General features: G+C 42.1%; 2 protein-coding genes and 1 long non-coding RNA gene across 3 annotated transcripts; 1 reads left to right on the forward strand and 2 right to left on the reverse strand.

The window, feature by feature from the left end:
• Window positions 1–415: 415 nt before the first annotated feature.
• Window positions 416–8252, forward strand: LOC125708090 (uncharacterized). Its single transcript, XR_007382415.1, has 3 exons — window positions 416–695; window positions 1773–1901; window positions 8149–8252. It is a non-coding gene; the product is annotated as an uncharacterized LOC125708090 (long non-coding RNA).
• On the reverse strand, window positions 2636–7715 carry vrtn (vertebrae development associated). The gene is made up of 2 exons (XM_048975607.1): window positions 7022–7715; window positions 2636–6015 (listed from the first exon to the last, which is right to left on the reverse strand). The coding sequence occupies exons 1-2, from the start codon at window positions 7095–7097 to the stop codon at window positions 3998–4000; spliced, it is 2094 nt and encodes a 697-aa protein (XP_048831564.1). The 5' UTR covers window positions 7098–7715; the 3' UTR covers window positions 2636–3997.
• Window positions 8253–11423: 3171 nt separating the features above from the next.
• LOC125708126 (uncharacterized) lies at window positions 11424–14700 on the reverse strand. Its single transcript, XM_048975690.1, has 6 exons — window positions 14584–14700; window positions 13816–14124; window positions 12956–13231; window positions 12046–12171; window positions 11874–11905; window positions 11424–11791 (listed from the first exon to the last, which is right to left on the reverse strand). The coding sequence occupies exons 1-6, from the start codon at window positions 14639–14641 to the stop codon at window positions 11672–11674; spliced, it is 921 nt and encodes a 306-aa protein (XP_048831647.1). The 5' UTR covers window positions 14642–14700; the 3' UTR covers window positions 11424–11671.
• Between the last annotated feature and the right edge of the window lie 3435 nt (window positions 14701–18135).

Consider the following 18135-nt stretch of genomic DNA (forward strand, 5'->3'; position numbering starts at 1 on the left):
TAGGCCTACGTATTAAAATAAAGTGACGCTGAACAGTCAAGAAACACGCACGCCGCCTTATATGAAAGAGGAGAATCCATTTACAGCTCACCATCGCCATCTAGTGGCTACATTAATGCGTCGCTGTTCCTGTGCTTAGAGAGAGTTCAGAAAGGTTTATAGAATTAACACATATACTAACAAATATAGTAACTGTAGGAAATAAATGTAAAAAAAAAATGCAAAAAAATGTTACAAGAAGGATCAACGAACATAAGGCAAATATATAAGTTTATACTACGGGACCGTTGAATGCTTGAATCTGATTGGCTGACGAACGTTCTGAGGTGTGCAATTATTTTCAGGGAAACGCACGGCGAACGTAGTTCCAGGCAGCTCTCTTGACCGCATTACAGTTCCATATCACTTCGCATAGTTAACTGTAATAACGGAAATTAGCATACAGTACCTATACAGCACACAGGACTAACAAAAACAACAACATGACAGACGATTTTCCGAAAGTAAATTTTAATATTTACGGTGAATATGAAACTTTCAACAACTGGGCTGCAGCAGTATTAGTTAGCCTAGTGTACCAGCTTAAAGGCTACACATGACATTTCTCACTAGCGAGGTAATAACAGCGCTGCATCTTAAAGCAGACTTACAGTTTAGAGACGGTGCTTCAGAACACTGTTGAGGGACACACAGAGGTAGCCTAATTCATACAAGCTCTCTCTCTTTGCGTCTCTGTCTCTCTCGCTCTCTTTCTAATAACTTCATTATTAACTGCATTAGTCTGCTATCAACGGCTCAAGCCTCCATTGCCAGCTTTAAAATGACGTTTTGGAACTAGCAAAAGAGTCGTTGGATGAGATGCGGAAGAAATAATCCTACTCACAATAGCGATTTAAGTAGAAAAATCCCTTGAAATATATCATCTGATCGATCTCTTGAGGTGTGGCAACCGTAGTATAAGCGGAATAATTGACTCCGGACCGTTGAATTATTAGAAAAATAATGCACCACCTCAGGTGTGCATTATTTTCTAATAATTCAACGGCCCGTCATCAATTATTCCTTACATATTAATTAATATAACTGACCACTACTTATCTATTAGTTATATCTTTTTTTTACTTCAGCAAACCTACTTATTGGTTTATAAGAATCATGATTATCAATACCTAGTAGGTAGATAATGATTACGTACAGTATAAAGTGAGGGGTAACATTTCACGACTTGCTGTCAAGTATATAATCAGTAATTTGCTTGTAACTAAGATTTAATGTATTAACCACAAACTAAGTAACTGAGTTCATCATTATTTAGGAGCATCGTAGTATATTATTTGTGCCCCCTTAAGTAAAGTGTTACTACTCTTTGCCAACTTATGGGTCACGATTCAGATTTAATCATGGAAAGTTCTGAAGGGGTTGTGAGTCCGAGTTGGAAATTTAAACATTTGAAAACCAGCCAGCTCCTAAATGCTAATCTATGATCAGACCCAACAGTCTGTTTGTTCTTTATGAACAAATCCTGGATATGCAGATGCTTAGTGCAAAATATTCAATCACCGAATACTCAGTCACTGAATACTCAATCAAATAAGCCGAACCGCAGATGTTCATTTGCTTGATACGTGTTGATGGGCATAGATTACCGATGCGTCGAGCATTTGATCACCAAACTGAACTCCGTGAGTTCAGAGCCAGCAGGTATACAATCAGAGTGCTTTTGCCTTTCAGTATCATATTTATGCAAGGCTGGCTTCTCTGCTCTCACCCAGCTAAAGCACGAAAACAGAAGCAAAGTGAATGCCGAACAGGACCTCCAGATAGCAGACTTCAGTTACCCCAAACGTATTAAGAAGAGGCAGCTCCAGGTTTCTCATTAATAAGAAGTGGATCATAAAAATGTAAGTTCATTATAAAATGAAAACCCATCACCCGCTTACTTACTGTTAGAATGGCTTAAGATCAGAAACAATCATTTTTTCAATGTTAAATTGTAGCAGGTATGATGTGGAATTTGTGAGTTTGACTACTTCATTTTAGCTTTGCCGCTTTACTATATAGTTTTGTCCCCCAATCTGGTCCTTGGGGACCCGCAGAGTCTACATTTTTGCTCCCTCCTAGCTCCCTGCCAGATAGTCCACATTGCCAGGAGCTGGGAGGGAGCAAAAATGTGGACTGTCTGTGGGTCCCCAAGGACCGTATTGGGACACACTGCTCTGGCAAAGAACTGGGAAGGACCAAAAAAAATAGGGACAGGGTAGGGACACGTTAAGAAATTGGTGGCATGTAAAAATTTTGGCGGTGGAACAAAATAGGTCATGAATCACTGCCCTAAATTATATATTAGCAGCAATTAATATCCTTCCCTTAAAGCAGTGTTTCCCAGCCCAGTCCTCGGGAACCCTGAACAGTCCAATGGTTTTGCTTCCTCTCAGCTCCTAGTGTGTGTGTACCAGGTATTCGATATATGACTGGGAGCTGCGAAGGAAGTAAAAACGTGGACTGTCCGGGACTCCAAGGACTGGGGTTCAGAAACACCGCCTTATAGCTTCATGCGTGACAGAATTAGTGTACAAAATGCCCTCTGGTGAGTCACAGAAGAACACTGTATAAGGACATCACAGTACAAGACAACTTAAGTGGACAGTTTATTGATTTCCCGGTTTCACACTGAAAATCATGTTCCCCATTCCACTGAAGATATACGTATATTTACACTGTTCGTTTTGGTCATGCACAAATCAAGTGAAAAAAAAATACAAGAAAAAGTGATTCAGAGGAACAATCCAAGAACAGGAACCCATTTACTTCATGTTACCCAATATCTGGGGGGGGGGGACGTTCTTCACGTAGAATCCTGGAGCTCATAACATAATTCAATATAAAATCAAATAAAATGTCCCATATGACCACGGTAACCCTAAATCGAAACCAGAGAGAAAAGAAATAAGCTTGATTTTCAGAAAATTAAAATAGAAAAATATACTTTACATCTTTTGGACTAATATAACCCTGAATAGTGGACGAATCTCTCAGATGGGAAACAAACATCATGGAGAGAATTCTAAAAAGATAAAGATTGAACAGCAAACACAAGCACGCTCCGCATTTCTCGCATCAAGAGCAATTCTTAGTGCAGTATATACATACATCTGCTTTGTCTCCTAACAGGACCCAGAGTTCGGCACAAATAGTCTTCAAAAGCACAAACATAGCCAATGTCCTTTTCATTCCTGCCGATTTCAACTTGTGTGATACTTACGAAGCTTCCAAACTCAAGGACAGAGGGTTTCAGGAAAGAAAAGTACCCCTTTAACACAGCTTTAGTACCGTTCTCCACACGGGGGAGGGAAGAGTAACATTCAAAAAGCAGGTATACATTCATAATACTCAATTTTCACCAAAAGATTCAAAGGAAATACCCCAAACCAAGGAAATAAGTACTCAAAGTCCCAGTGAACAGAGAAACAATTTTGCCCTTTAAACTTTCAGTGAGAAGTGTCACAAAAACATTTTTTTTTGGGGGGGGGGGGGTGATTTTCTCCTTTACACTAATGGGAATTGTAACATGATTTTGGAGTTGGAGGGGATTCCAGACCCACCACTTTCAAATTGTGAAAAGGGATTTTAGAAAGCCAGGTTTCCAAAGACAATCCTTCATTATCTAGTTGAAACTGCTTTCAGCCCAGAGGGCATCAGCACCTCTTAAGTGGAGTCAGTGTCTTGTTTCAAAAACATGCAAATTTCGACATGTTGAAAGCAACACTGAATAGGTGAAGAGGTACTTAAGATGCTGAAACTGCAATTAGATATTTTCAGACTTCACTTGGATGCCTGACTCCAAAGAGACTGCCCATTGCAGCTGAACTAACCCATGAAAAAGCTCGTCTTCTCCTACTTGAGGCTATTACCAAAAAAAGCTTTATAAAAAAAAACCCTTTAAGACCTACTGCCAGCTCAACACCCCCCCTCCCCCACCACCAACCCAACCCACCAATCAGCCATGAACTAGTGGAAGCCCATGGTGCAATGCTCTCTTCCACATGTAGTAGGTAGAACGGGGGGTGAGGGGAAAGTAAGACCTGAACTCTTTGAAGGTAGGGAAGGACTTCTCCTCGAAACGCTGCTGCAGGAACAGCTTGGCTTTAGCCTTGAAGTTAGCCAAGGCCACCACATCCATGACAAACATCTGCTCTTCTGCATGCTTCTCTGGGACAGTGTACCCTGACAAGGTAACATTATAAGGGCTCAAGGTGTGACCATTCAGATGCTCTACATTCTTCTCGAATGGAAGAGCATCCGGCTCCATTGATGGTGCCTTCAGGTCATTTGAGACTTCAGACCAATCAGATGCTGAGGTCACAGGCTCTTTGGCCACCTTCTCATGGCTGAAACCCTTCTTCCATTTCCAATAAGAGAAGGATGAAACAGACGGGTACTTGAGCTTGAACTTGGCAAAGGTCATCTTTGACCTCTGGGCTCGTCTCTTGGCTTCGTCCCTCAGTTTCTTCTTTCGAAGATAGCAGGTCTGAAAGCTCTTGTGATTTTGTCTGCAGACCTTCACCCTTGGGGTGCTGGTCCACTGGGCATCATGCTGAGTAGGGTCCGCATCAGAGCCATCTTCACTGCTTCCCAACGAATCTTTGAAGCCAGGATTGGCCTGCATTGCCTCTCTCCTCCAATTGTAGTATGTGGACCTTGAGATGCCAGGAAAACTCCTCTTGAAATTCCTGTATGGGAAGGAGGTGTTAACAGCAATGCAGCTCTGCAGGCATCTCTTTGCCTCTTGCATAAAAGCAAGGTTTTGAGCTCGATCCGCTCCGACCTTCTCGCCCAACTGATTCACTAGGCCAGGTAAACCATCACAGCGGTTTTTGGTGCTTCCTTCCGGGGATGGCCAAGAGTTCTGCTCAAAACTTTCCCCAGATCCCACGTCTTCACCGTTCACTGAGAAGCAACCACCTGACGCTTGCAGCTCATGCTTCCAGGCATAATATGTTGAACGAGATATATCAGGGAAAAACTCCTTGAACTGATGAAGAGGTAAGAGTTTTCCCTCTGTGTAACATGCCTGGAGGAAATGCTTAGCTTCATACCTGGCAGCCGCTTTTTTCCGATGTTCCTGGGTTTGCCTCTTCCACCTGTAAAAGGTACTCTTTGTGATGTTGTACCGGTCCTTGAGGTTGGAGTAAGAGAGTTGAGGGTCCTGATTCAAAAGCTCTAAAGTCTTTAGCGGCAGACCTTGATGTTCATCATTACAGCTTCCCTTCTGAAGGTCAGACAGCTGGACTAAAGCCACAAAATGATGGGGCTTGAATACAGAAATAGACTCTAACTCCCCTGACCACATGATATGGAGGGTCATATGACTGGAATACTGGGGCAAGGACCTCGGACGGATGAGGCGGTTGAAGTATGGCCGAATCTTCAGGTTGTACATCGGGTAGATGGAGTAGATGTTGCACTTGAGGACAGACGCCAGGGCATAAATGTGCCACATGTTGGCAAAGGAGCCTGGGAAACAGGAAGCTTTCACGTCTGCATCAAATATGGCCTCCAGGACAGCCATGGGCAGGTTGAGCATCTCTACCGACTCCTCTGTGCACAGGGAAAAACGAGCGGCCTGGAGCATCACCTTGGAGTCTATCATCCCATTCAGGTAGTACCTCTTCCAAAGCAGCATCTCCACAACAGTCCTCACTTGCAACTCCAGACTGAGGGTTGTATTTCCCAAGAGCAGCATGCTGGCTGCATCAAACAGAAGGTTTCCCTCCCCTTTGCAGGCCAGCGGCACCATGTCTTTGGGGGCATCGCCGGGATAGAGGCAGTGGGCCACCTGGTCCAGTTCCACCTTACCCAAGAACTCCTCACAGAGGGTAGTGGGGAGAAGAAATGCAGCCAGGGCTCGCTCTACTTCCTGGGCCACCCTGACCAGCGAGTCCAGGCCCTCACACTCCGTGGCCTCCTGCAGCTCCCCCAGGACAAAGCGTACCACCTCATTCCTCTGAATCATTTCTGAAATTGAAGAAAATAAGATGGAAAAAACCAGAGTGTGCAAGATGGGCGAAGAAGACTGGTGAACACTGACATTAATATACTTGGTATAGTGCGACCATCACATATGCAAATATCAGAAAACTCCAGTTTAATGGAGGGCAATGTAATATACATTGAAGTTAACTATTAAGCACAAATTCTAAGTATTAAAACTCCAAGCGTAGAAAAAGAAATCTGACTTGCGGACAAAAAAAAAAACAGGGTCAATAAATTGATCTGATCATTATGCTAATTACGTACAAAGCCTAAGAACCGATTCCTAATTTTAGACCTACACATCATGAGCATAAGCGCAAGACTTACAGGTTAAAGGTAACTCCTTTATTAATTCACCCCTATGATTAAGACCATATATGCCTCAGGAAACAAGTTAACATTAATAACCAAACCACATATTTAGGATTTAAATCCAATATCCTATAAATGAACCATTATTAACAAAAGAATTTCAAAATGCAAACAAAATAACTCATTATGGTGTTAAGAACTGAGATCCTTTTTACGTTTCACTATGTAGTGGGCATGCAATGTTTAAAACGACTCCAGAGAGGATGGCGAGTTTAAGTACGCAAACTTGTACTTGTACTTAAAACCACTTATGAACTACGTGGAATTCGTTGGAGGGGTGAAATGAGAGAGAAAAAAAACAAGTTTCGGGGCCTTAATGATTTTATTTCGAACTTTATGATTGTTTCACGGCGTCAATAACGAAGCAACAAACACGAATACCAAACACCAAAGATCCGCCGCGCATGCAAGATTTGCCCTAATTTAACTGTATGACTGAACAAAAGCTTAACAGAACAGTTCAAGCAAAAACTGCCGTGCGCGCTTTTTCACTTAAATCAGTGGAGAAAACAACATTTACAAATGAACAAACATAATGTTGGAATGAGGTCCATGGAGACAAATGAGGCATTTAGATTTGGCTACTCGTTCAACTAAAATTATTTGCTTTCCATACCTGAAAGAAATGTGGTTAACCTCCTCAGGTTTGGTTTCTCTGATAATAAAAGCAGAGCGTTGCGGTAACTTCTCATCCGTATTCAGTGTGAATCCATTTTAGGTCGTGTTCTGAAACCGGTCTACGGACGAACGACGCAGGAATGGAAGCGAATCCAAACCGGACTCCAAACACTTGAAATGATGTCAATGGTACCTCCCTCCAGGAAATAGTCAATCACCAGCTTCTTTTTGTCTTCTGCCTGAAAAAAGAACACCCCCCTCAAAGCCAGGGTCAATTTCAATGTAAAGCGCGAATTGAAGATATTTGTGGGGAAACATTACAAACAATAACTTAGTATAGTTTCGCCCTGCTGTTTATCTTAAGCGATACTCCGATTCGCTGCGTGCCCGGTGTTACAAATTGCAGAAAATGTTTAGTTATACCGGACTAATAAAAGCCCTTGATAAACATGAAACAATGTGGGTAGTCCACAACCCTATATATTAACTTTAAATTTTATTTAATCATGAATAACAATTAGTATTTGGAACCATTAAGGTCCTTGAAACACTAACTGTTTTTGTTATTGGGATAGGTTATGTAGGGCCATAGTTTTACGTGCATTTGAATAATAATAAATGTTTTTTTCTTTTAAAACATTCATTCAAATGCATTATCCTACATTTTAGAGATCTCAGTGAAATATATGCAGCTACGTGTCATAAAAAGCTAATTTAATTTCATATAAGATTCTCTGTCAGTATTTTTGAATCAAATGACTCATTGCATTTTAATATTTGATATGAAGTGTGTCACTGTAATGAGTTACACTGTCATAAAATAAAAGCAGAACTGAGTGGCTCTACAAATATCACATTTTCGCGTCATTAGTGTTTTGACTTTCGTTGAGCTCCTGGCTGAATACAGATTTTTCAAAGGATTTTATTTGCACTGCCAGCAGTTCCGTTACTGTGCCATGTCTTGGGGAAGGTTGCTTTCTGGCACATTTCCATATTTTCTATTACCATTTTTGAGCAAGCAATTGTTCAGCTTCACCAGACACGATTCTAAGTCTTTGTTCGCATCAAATCTCAAGTAATGTCTGCCGCTCGATGGAAGATCAGACCATTTCTCGATTATATTAGCAGGTTCACAGGCAGGGCAACGAGGAGAGAAGTTAGGACGATTCCAGGGGCTCATGAATGACAGGGACCGAAAAAAAATTGGAAGAAAATTGGATTGGTCTGGGTTGGGGGCACAATATGACAAGCTGTCATGGGCCCCGGACCACAGGAACAACCAGAACTGGAACAGTTGAGTGATCTCCCTTCCCTGTTAGGGATGCAATTTGCCCACATAAACAAACGGACTTGACCAGACGGGGTGTGAACGAATGCAAGCCCCGGCACCCTCGCCCTCCACCCTCCGGCAGATAGCTCCCGACACCTCTGACCAGCCTGCCTTTTGGAAGACGTTCAGAATCAAAGCTTCCTCACCCCCCATCACCTTGACACTCGCTTGCCCTCGGCACCCCCACCCCTTACCCCCAAATCTGTCGAGCCAGGGTCTCTGCATTTGTCCCAGCTGTCCAGGCCCATTGGGTGGTGTTTGGAGTTGGGGGGGAGGTTGGTTTTTACTCACAGCTGGACGTGTAGATGTAGACAGCTTGGTGCCGGGGCACTTCAGTCTCTTTCAGAGCGAGGAAAACCCCCCTCAGCTGATTCACCCCTTCATCTGGGCCCATGTGGATTCAGTGCTTCTGTGATTTACCACAATGAGCCCAAAATGCAAATGAGGCCGCAGAATATGTGTACTAATGTAAGGCCCACAATCTGAGTAACCAGACTCTCTAGATCTTTTCCCTGTAAAACTTTACATTTAAATATATATTTTATGCTCAGCTTCACGTTCATTCAGCCCATTATCAAGCCTCCAATATCTTCATCAGTGTATTGTAAAAATGAAACTGTGTTGTGTGTCTGTACGTATTGCCTTTCCTTGGTTGTACATTTTATTCCTCAGCGTTGTCTGTATTGTACCTGTGTCAGCTTTCAGCATTGAGCTACTTAAATTTGTAGAAACCACCATATTTATCACATCGTACGTTTGCCTCTCTCTTTTGTGCATCTTGTGCCTTCTGTTTACTCTCTGTAATTGTTAATTGTCTATTGTAACTGTAGCAAGGTGTGTCAGCAAAAAAATCCACCACCCTACGTCATGTTGCAATAAAGATTCTGATTTAGAGTCTTTCCCTTTTCTAAGCCATAGATGCCTGACCGGCAAGAGGAAACATTTATCATTTAGGAACTAAATAGTCAGAGTTTAGCAGTAAGCACTGGTACTTATTGTTGTAACCAAGTCATTCTTTTATGACTTCAGCTGGGGTCCTTCTGGCCTTGGTAGTGAGGGAACACCATGGAGAATGTGTATTTGGATGACTGACGGCTTTTTTTAATCCAGGAAACCCATCTTTTCAAATGAAGATTTTGTTTTCAGTGCAGACAGTACAGAGGGTCTGGGGCTGGATGTTCAGGTATCTTTCTGCCCTCTTTGTTGCGAACAAGCCTATAAAAACCACCCACTCCCGTTCACCAGACCCCACACCCCCCTAGCCAGCCCCCTCGCTCCATTCCACACCTTAAGTGTGCATATTATCTGAGCTCGGCCACATCTTGGAGGAACAGTGGTGGGCTGGCCACAAGTGTTGAAAATGCTAATGACGCAGCGTCAGGGTCGGCTCCGTCAGTCTGGCATGCGGCAGAGGAGCGGGGGATGGGGGGTGGGGGTAGCACAGGACGACAGGTCAACCCCCCAATCTTCAAAGGTGCAGCAGGGGACAGGACTTCGGAGATGGGAGCAGGAGGTATGCGGCCTACCGGCTTTTGTTCTTGAGCTTGGCATTGTGGGCCGTGCCTCAGTCAAGAGCGAGGACTTCACGCCTCTGGTGGGGGCCGGGGGGAGACCGCCCCCCAGCATACATCCTGAATGTCTGTACAGTTAATACTGGTCATTGTTCCGAGATTCACCCCAAGGTGTCACAGAAAGACAGCCGTTTATTTTTCCTTCTCTTACCATCTAATTTGTTTTTTTTTTGCACTTGTGTGTATTTTCTTAAACAGGACGACCTCGTTGAGAGCATTCTCTATATGACACAATATTGTTCTATTTTTCATGTGTCATTTTATCATTTTATTATTTCCATTTGGGTTTTCTTTCTCTTTGGAAGGTTTGTATGATGCTGAATAAAATTCTCAACCTGGCTTTTTTTAAGTAGGTTTGTGACATTGACGTCACAACAACGTTTTTGAACTGGTAGCCTTGGAGAAATTTATCCTTAAATTAAATTAAAATTAAACAACAACAATGGTGGGCTGAGGATTAATCTTCAATTCCACATATAACATCTCCCAGTCTGCTTGCTGAAATGTGGCCATAAGACTGAAGTATGTCATCACATTATTTTATAATGGTGGCTGGCTGTAGCCAGTGAGAAAGGTTCTTCTAGGAAGACTAGCTAACATATGCAGACACAGCAGAGATCACATGTCAACAAACTACACTTTTTTTCCAGCACAATCGAGATTTCCATGCACAGGTAGGTAATAGGAATTTAGGTCCTTTTGCTTGTGACCACTGCAGGACTCTAAAAGCACAATTATTTGCCCGGGCACCCAGACCTGGCATCATGGGCCTCGCCGCCATTAAATCTGAGGGGGACGTGTCCTCCTCACATTTCATAATAATTCGTTTGGACCCCCCAGAATTTAACATAAAATATTATGCTCTTAATGCTGTTTCTATTCCTTCGAAAAAGAATCCAGTCCACTTTGTCGATATGAGAATACACATACCAATGAAAGATCTCTCCGGATTTTCCAGGTTACCTACAACAATCCACCACACGCAAGTGAAGTAGGTAGCAGTTAAAGACAGGCTGATGAATATGCACTAGTTGAATGAGGACTTATTGTTGAGTCTCTAAAATAGTCATTGAATTAAGTGACTTTTGTAGGTAAAATTAGGTGTTTAACAACATATTTAAAATACACCAGAATGCAGGAAATGGAATCTAATTCATTAAAAAAATTCTAGGGGAGGGTCCCTGGACCTCCCGCCAGTATGTCCCCCCCCCCCCCCACATTCAAAATGGTTCTGACGCCCCTGCCTGGCATACGGGTGTAATACCCTTGTCAGGAACAAGTAGTTCGTTAAATGTGATCAATGTATGCCTGAAGCATAATTTCTATATTTTCCCAGATTATGTAGACTACAGTGGAGCACATGGTAGTACATATTGACCCTATGATGTTTCTGCTCACCCTCTTATGTGGGCCAAACATTATTTAAAACGTTATTTTTAAATGTTCGTGGCTGTGGTATGATTTTTAACTTTTAAAGACACTAGCGATATCAGTGAATCAATAGTTTAATCAACTTTATTTAATAAAATACATAAATCATGAATATTTTGTTATTGCAGGTGATATAAAAAACAGAAGGATCCAGTTTATATATACAGCGTAAAATTGGGAAAGACAAAAGACCAGGAAAGACAAAAGAAATAAAAAATAAATTGCTTTGGGCTCACAGTGGATTTGGATATTTTGTTAGATAACTGTTCTGGGTTCAGTTCTGAGTTGGTGAAGCTCACATACCCCATCCGGGAAGTTAAACGCCGACTTTGAGGGTTGCGTATTCCGTGTCAGGGTGGGGGTGCACTCTGCCCCTCTCCTGCCGGCCGTCCATTCTGACGCAAACATCAGCGTACACCACGGTTCCAGTTTCCACCTAAACGGAAGCAAATGCAGCGTGACTGGAGGGACCATCATAGACGTGAGTAAAATATCAGACTGTAGCAGAGTTTACTCACTTTGTCCTGAGAGGAAGGGGTGTCTTTATCCCCTGAAAAATGGAGAAACCCTATTATTCATCCATCAAGCATGCCTACATGTGATTGTGACCATAAAGTCGGTGAGGTTTTGTAATTAAACTACAACTTCCTCAATATTAATATTATTTTAGTTGGATTTCATTTGTGTCACCTGTTTTTGTCACATCGTCCCTCTTCTCCTTTCTTTTACAGGTTATTATAATTATCGTGATGCACACTCCTGCGCACAGGACCGCGCAGAAAGTAACTACAGCAATCACAGTGAAGTTTGCCGGAGCTGGAAAAGAAAATTAGACAGATTGAGCAAGGACTTACGGTCACAAATGATCACATGATGATGAAGCAACGAACAGAAGGAGGGCAAGGACTTAATTACAACAGAAAAACGAGATAACGAAGAGGCAGATGTGACACGTAAGACAATTAAGGGAGGGCAGGAAGAACAGGCAACAGATTCAGCGATTTATACTAACACACAGTTCCCACACACTGGGAATTAATACATTAGTAAGGAGCACACACTGATTACTGCATGGTGTCGCTCCGCACCCAACACACGGCGAACCACCTCAGAGAAGAGACCAGAAGGCAGCCAGTGATGCCTCAGCACCACACTAGTCTGAATGAAATAGTGTGAGGTTTTTTTCTGGGGGTTGGAACGCCAATCCTGCCACCACCCCCCAAAATTTCTCCTTTAAGCTGGAGGACCTCTTTGCTGGGCAGGATGGCTTCTGGCCAGCTTCAAAGCTATACCCAGAGCGTTAATGGATTTTGAGAAACCTGATCAACCCAGTGAGCTATGGTGGGACAATAGGAACACACTCGGGCTAAGGGACGAGATGGAAGAGGGACCAGGATGGCCAATCACCTGCAGGTCAAAATGGAGCATGTAGGACAGGGTTGGATGTGCGCCAGCACTGACACGCATATGTAGCATTGCAGATGCAGTACGATTACTGCTACTCTGAATGTGAGTCCATGACCATTGTTTGATTCTATATGAATACAGTTTATCTTTTCTGGCACCATTCTAAGTGAGACAGGAGAAGAGGAGTCCCTACCAGAGAGAGAGGTTATGTAGCTGGCTGAGCTCTCCAGTTTCCCATCCACGGTCAGCTGACACGTCCAGTTCCCGTTGTGGTCTGACTGATCCAGAGTCCCAGTCAGAGTTGAATGACATCTGCTCTGTGTGATGTTGTACCTGGTATCCTGCTTTAGGTCACTGCCATCATCCTTCAGCCAAGTCAGATTCATGTCGTTTTGTATATGTTTAGTACAGATCTCATATGTGTGCAGGGAGCAGTTCAGTGTCTTGGGTTTTAGCTGTGAGGAAGTGACTGGGGAAAAAAGAGAAAGAAGAGTAGTTTGAGGGAACCCTGAATTGTCGGCTCTTTATGTATGGAAGGAAGGCGTGACCCTTTTAGTAGGAAAAGCGTGTCGCGGGTGATGAGTCGGTTTTAGGCAGCTAGTGTGAGGCAGTGAATGTGATTTGGACCAACGTCCAGGTTCTTTATCTATTTCATCAGGACTCTGAGCTTCCAGATGCAAATGAAGATGGAAACATTAATATTTCCACTGACGAATGATGAGATTTGCTGCAAGTACATTGATAATTGCTGAGAATCATTCCAGTAGATGTACATCACTGGCCAACTATAAATAGCTGGTCTATGGCGAAATTCGTAGCACTAATGATGCAATGTTTTTGGTTTTAACAAAATTATTTTTGTCACTTGCATTTTTTTTTGGAGAAATTATGACCAAGTATACATACAGTATGACTCTTCTGCCTAAGATGCCTTAAAAACTAAAAACAGAATAACTTTTTCAGCATTTGTTTCCAAATGTCTTTCTTTTAAGTATTTAAAATATTGCTGTGACTCAAACCCTTACATTCCTTGGGATTCACAGAAATACTTACTGCTCAGAACAGTGAGATGAACTAATGAGTCGTCGTATTCTTCTTGATCGTTATACACACGGCAGTTATATTGCCCAGCGTCTGCAGGTGTTACATTAAGAATCGTTAGAGAGCAATTTGGCTCCACTGTCAGGCGTTTGGTTCTGTTGCCAGACAGGTTATTTCTGACCACCCCATGTCCAACTATTTCAATGGTTCCATTCATGTTGTGGTTCCAGGTGGTGGTGGAGCACTTAGTGGACGTCCTGTGACATGGCAGAGTGACCTTCTGTCCCTCGCTGGAGAACACGGTGGTTTCCCTGGCATATCCTTTAAAGAATCCCAGTCAGATACATTAGGAACATTAAACTACTGTTGATTCCTAACAGTACATGTGGTCCAAAACCACTGTTTATCAACACCATAACAGAATTAATAGTTTTCACTCCTAAATATTTTTCTGAATACTACTTATTGCTACAAATAGTCTATAGAGAGAATATTCTGTAGACTTACTCAAACCTGATCAGAATTCACTTTAACTCCAGACACAATAAACATTTAAACATGTATAAAAAGACAAAGTAACATCTGTTTATTCTATGCAGAGGTCACTGAACGATTTCTGCCACCATGCATGTGTGTCTTATGATACACACTCACAATGCTGTGCAGTGAGTACAGCCTGCAAGTGGAAAATGTACAAACAGTGTAGCCCAGGTAATATGAGAGAAAGAGAGAAAGAGAGAGAGCATGAACATTAACAGTCCCATGTCCTGTCCTCCTTACCTCTACACATTCTGAGAAGAGCCCACAGTACAATGCTGGTCCACACGCTGGCTGCCATTGTCTGGCTCTCAGCTGTGTCATTTAATGTGTGTGGGGTGTGACACTGTGTTTTATGTCGAAATTAGGGAACTTGCTCTCAGACTGGGGTAATGGAAAGTTCGGCATTATTTTGTAACACAGGAAATGACAAAACATCTTAAAGATGAGATAAAGAGCTAAGCCACAACTTTCCAGTTAAGTTGTGTGTGTGTGTGTGTGTATATATATATATATATATATATATACTATATACTAGACATATGTAACGGCGTTATGTAATTAAATTACAAAATAAATGGAATTATAATCTGTTACAGTTACTGAGAAAAAATATGTTGGTGAATATCAAAATGTTGGTCGGCCCAATTGCAAAGGTAGGGTTGCCAACTTTTTGCACGCATATTTACGTGCATGCAACAGTTTTATTACCTTGTAAATAGTCTGTAGGGTTTGTTTGTTTTTAACAGGGTAACTAGTAACCTTCCCAACACTTGTCTGCACCAGAAACCTGGCTAAACGTTACTTAAAGGATACATGAGAAAATTGGAGACACAAATTTCAAATCGAATGAAAACGATGGTTGGAACTATTACCGCACCGGATTGCAAAACTGAGAACTGGGAAAGTTATATTTAAAAAGTGGAACTTAACTGCTACATCATAGAAAAATGACTGGAAAGTGGCTGTTTCACTGAGTGTAATGGACAGGAAGATGTATGGTTTAATAACCATTAGTTTAATAACCCCACACAAACCAGCAGACCAAAAGTTTAAAAGAAATCGTTGATGTTTCCCCAAAAGCTCAGAGCACATACAGGTCTGTAATTTCTATGAGCCTGAAACCCCGATGACCTCACCTGGTCAGTCATGTACAAACTCAGATCTAAAGCCAGATATTGGCTGTACCATCTCAGGCAGCTGAGACTGTCAACAGATCTTTTAACAATCTAGTTCTACTGGGAACCGCTTACCACACACATGAAAAATAGGCGCCTCTCTGACTCTCTGGATGAAGCACTGCTGCTGTGAGGCGTGAGACACGCATCACACAGGCAGTGAGGCTGCTCTAATCTGTTAACATGGGGGCCAAAATGAAGATCAATACTTTCCATAGCCGGGACACACACGCCACACATCTGGTGTGTCTCGGGCCTAACTTGCGTCTTTGGCCACTTATCACTATTCGCAATGGCGCTTTTACAAAGTACAGATGACAACAGATCAGAAAAATTACAACCCTTTTGGTCTTCTATAAGTGTGTTCTGGGCCTTAAGTGGCAAAAAAACGCTGTTACAAATGTCATCGGTAAGAGAGAACGCCGTTCTCTCAGAAATATGAGTGAGCGGTTTAGAGTGTACTCAGAAAGATGAGTGAGCGGTTTAGAGTGTACTCAGAAAGATGAGTGAGCGGTTTAGAGTGTACTCAGAAAGATGAGTGAGCGGTTTAGAGTGTACTCAGAAAGATGAGTGAGCGGTTTAGAGTGTACTCAGAAAGATGAGTGAGCGGTTTAGAGTGTACTCAGAAAGATGAGTGAGCGGTTTAGAGTGTACTCAGAAAGATGGCAGATTTGCCCAGAATGCACCGTGCTGTCATGTCACTTGCCAACAAGGGAGGGTCAACCTTTGTTAACTTTATGTTAAAAATTCCATGTTTAGCCAGATAAGTTTGAGGATAAGTAACAGTAACTCTGGCTTTTCAATATGCTCTGGCCTAATTACAAAGGCAGGATTGCCAACTTTTTGCACACGTATTTACATGTACAAAAAACACATTATTTAAAGGATACGTGAGAAAATTGGAGACACAAATTTCAAAACGAATGAAAATGTTGATGGTTGGAACTATTACCGCACTAGATTGCAAAACTGAAGACTGGGCAAGTTACATTTAAAAAGTGGAACTTAACTGCTACATCGTGGGAAAATGACTAGAAAGTGGCTGTTTTACTGAGTGTAATAGACACTGTATCATTAACCCCATACAAACCAGCAGACAAAACGTTTTAAGGAAATCGTTGATATACACCACTGGGAGAGAAACAGTCAAAACAATAAGCAGGTCTGTAATTTCCATGAGTCTGAATCCCTGATGACCTCACCTGGTCCAGTCATGTACAGACTCAGATCTAAAGCCGGACATTGGCTGTACCATCTCCGGCAGCTGAGGAGGTTCAAGGTCTCTCCAGCCATTTTCGAGGCATTCTACTTGGGCGCACTGAAAAGCATCCTCATCACTCGAATCACAGCCTGGTTTGGTAACTGCTCTGCTCTGCAGAGGGTGGTACATTCAGCAGAATGAATCAGGAACACTGATCTGACTTTCCTGTGGGACATGTACCTCAGACGATGGGGGAGCAGAGCTGCCAAAATCTGCAGGGACACAATCCACCCAAACAGCTACCTCTTTACCAGGCTGAGGTCTGGAAAGGACTTCTGCTGTATCTCAGCCAGAACTGAGAGGCTCAGAAGGAGCCTCTTTCCTCAGCCATCAGGTCGCTAAATACAGGACATTTATGTAAACCATATAGATATCTTAACTGAAATGGACCAGTCCCTAAATACACAGTTATTTGTGTTTCTTGACAAACTGCAATAGCAGAGCAAGTCTGGCTTGGATAGCAGGTGCATGGCAGGATGATGCCAGATTATTGCCAGAGTAGCTGTACTATTTTTTTTGTTTGTTTGTTTGTTTTGTTTTGTTTAATAGAAATCAATCCATAAGAAATCAATCAATCGAGACAGTTTCTTAGCGCTCCCCTAAGGGTCTCAGAGGAGGCTAATTGGGGAGCTCTTGTCCTTTTCAGGCGAGTCAATCTCCCCTTAGCTGCTTTGTAATTCGAAACATGGTTGTACTTGGATTAAATGTATATAGCAGAAACCCTTATTATTATTATACACTAGATAATTAATTGGTAAACGACTTAAGGTTAGCATGATCAAATGTTTTAAATACACTACAAAGTCGTTACAATCACTCTTCTGTTTTGAGGACATTATCAAGTTGCCTTTGATAATACTGGGGACATTTTTTTATTTGGTGTTTGCTGCACTGAAAAATGATTGCGTGTTTGTTTTCCTTTTTGCCATTTTGGCTAGTTGGCAAAACACAAAGAGCATGTAGGTTTTTTACCCTCCTGTGTTAGTTTCCTGTTCCTATCTCTTATATTAAACCGGTCGGTGCCGACCCGTGTCTTTAACCATAAAATACCCTCCAAACAATAATTTATCATCCAATTTGTTAATTACCTCTTGGTTACCTTGTTAAGTTTCTTTATCCATGAAAAGATTGGTTTTAATATTTTTGGTGTGGCCTCCTGGACCTTCTGACAGCAAACCTCGTGTTTTCAATAAAAAATAGTGGTAAAATAAGCCGCAAGAGGATTATATAAATAAACTGAATTGGTCTTATCTTGACTTACATGTCTGGTCATGCCTTGCCTAGCGAACATTTTTATTTATTTATTTATTTTGTTTAAATAGAGGTTCCTGATGCCGTACACAAACTTATGCGGTG

This window comes from Brienomyrus brachyistius, chromosome 14 (genome assembly GCF_023856365.1).
Source record: "Brienomyrus brachyistius isolate T26 chromosome 14, BBRACH_0.4, whole genome shotgun sequence".
Lineage (NCBI taxonomy): Eukaryota > Metazoa > Chordata > Actinopteri > Osteoglossiformes > Mormyridae > Brienomyrus > Brienomyrus brachyistius.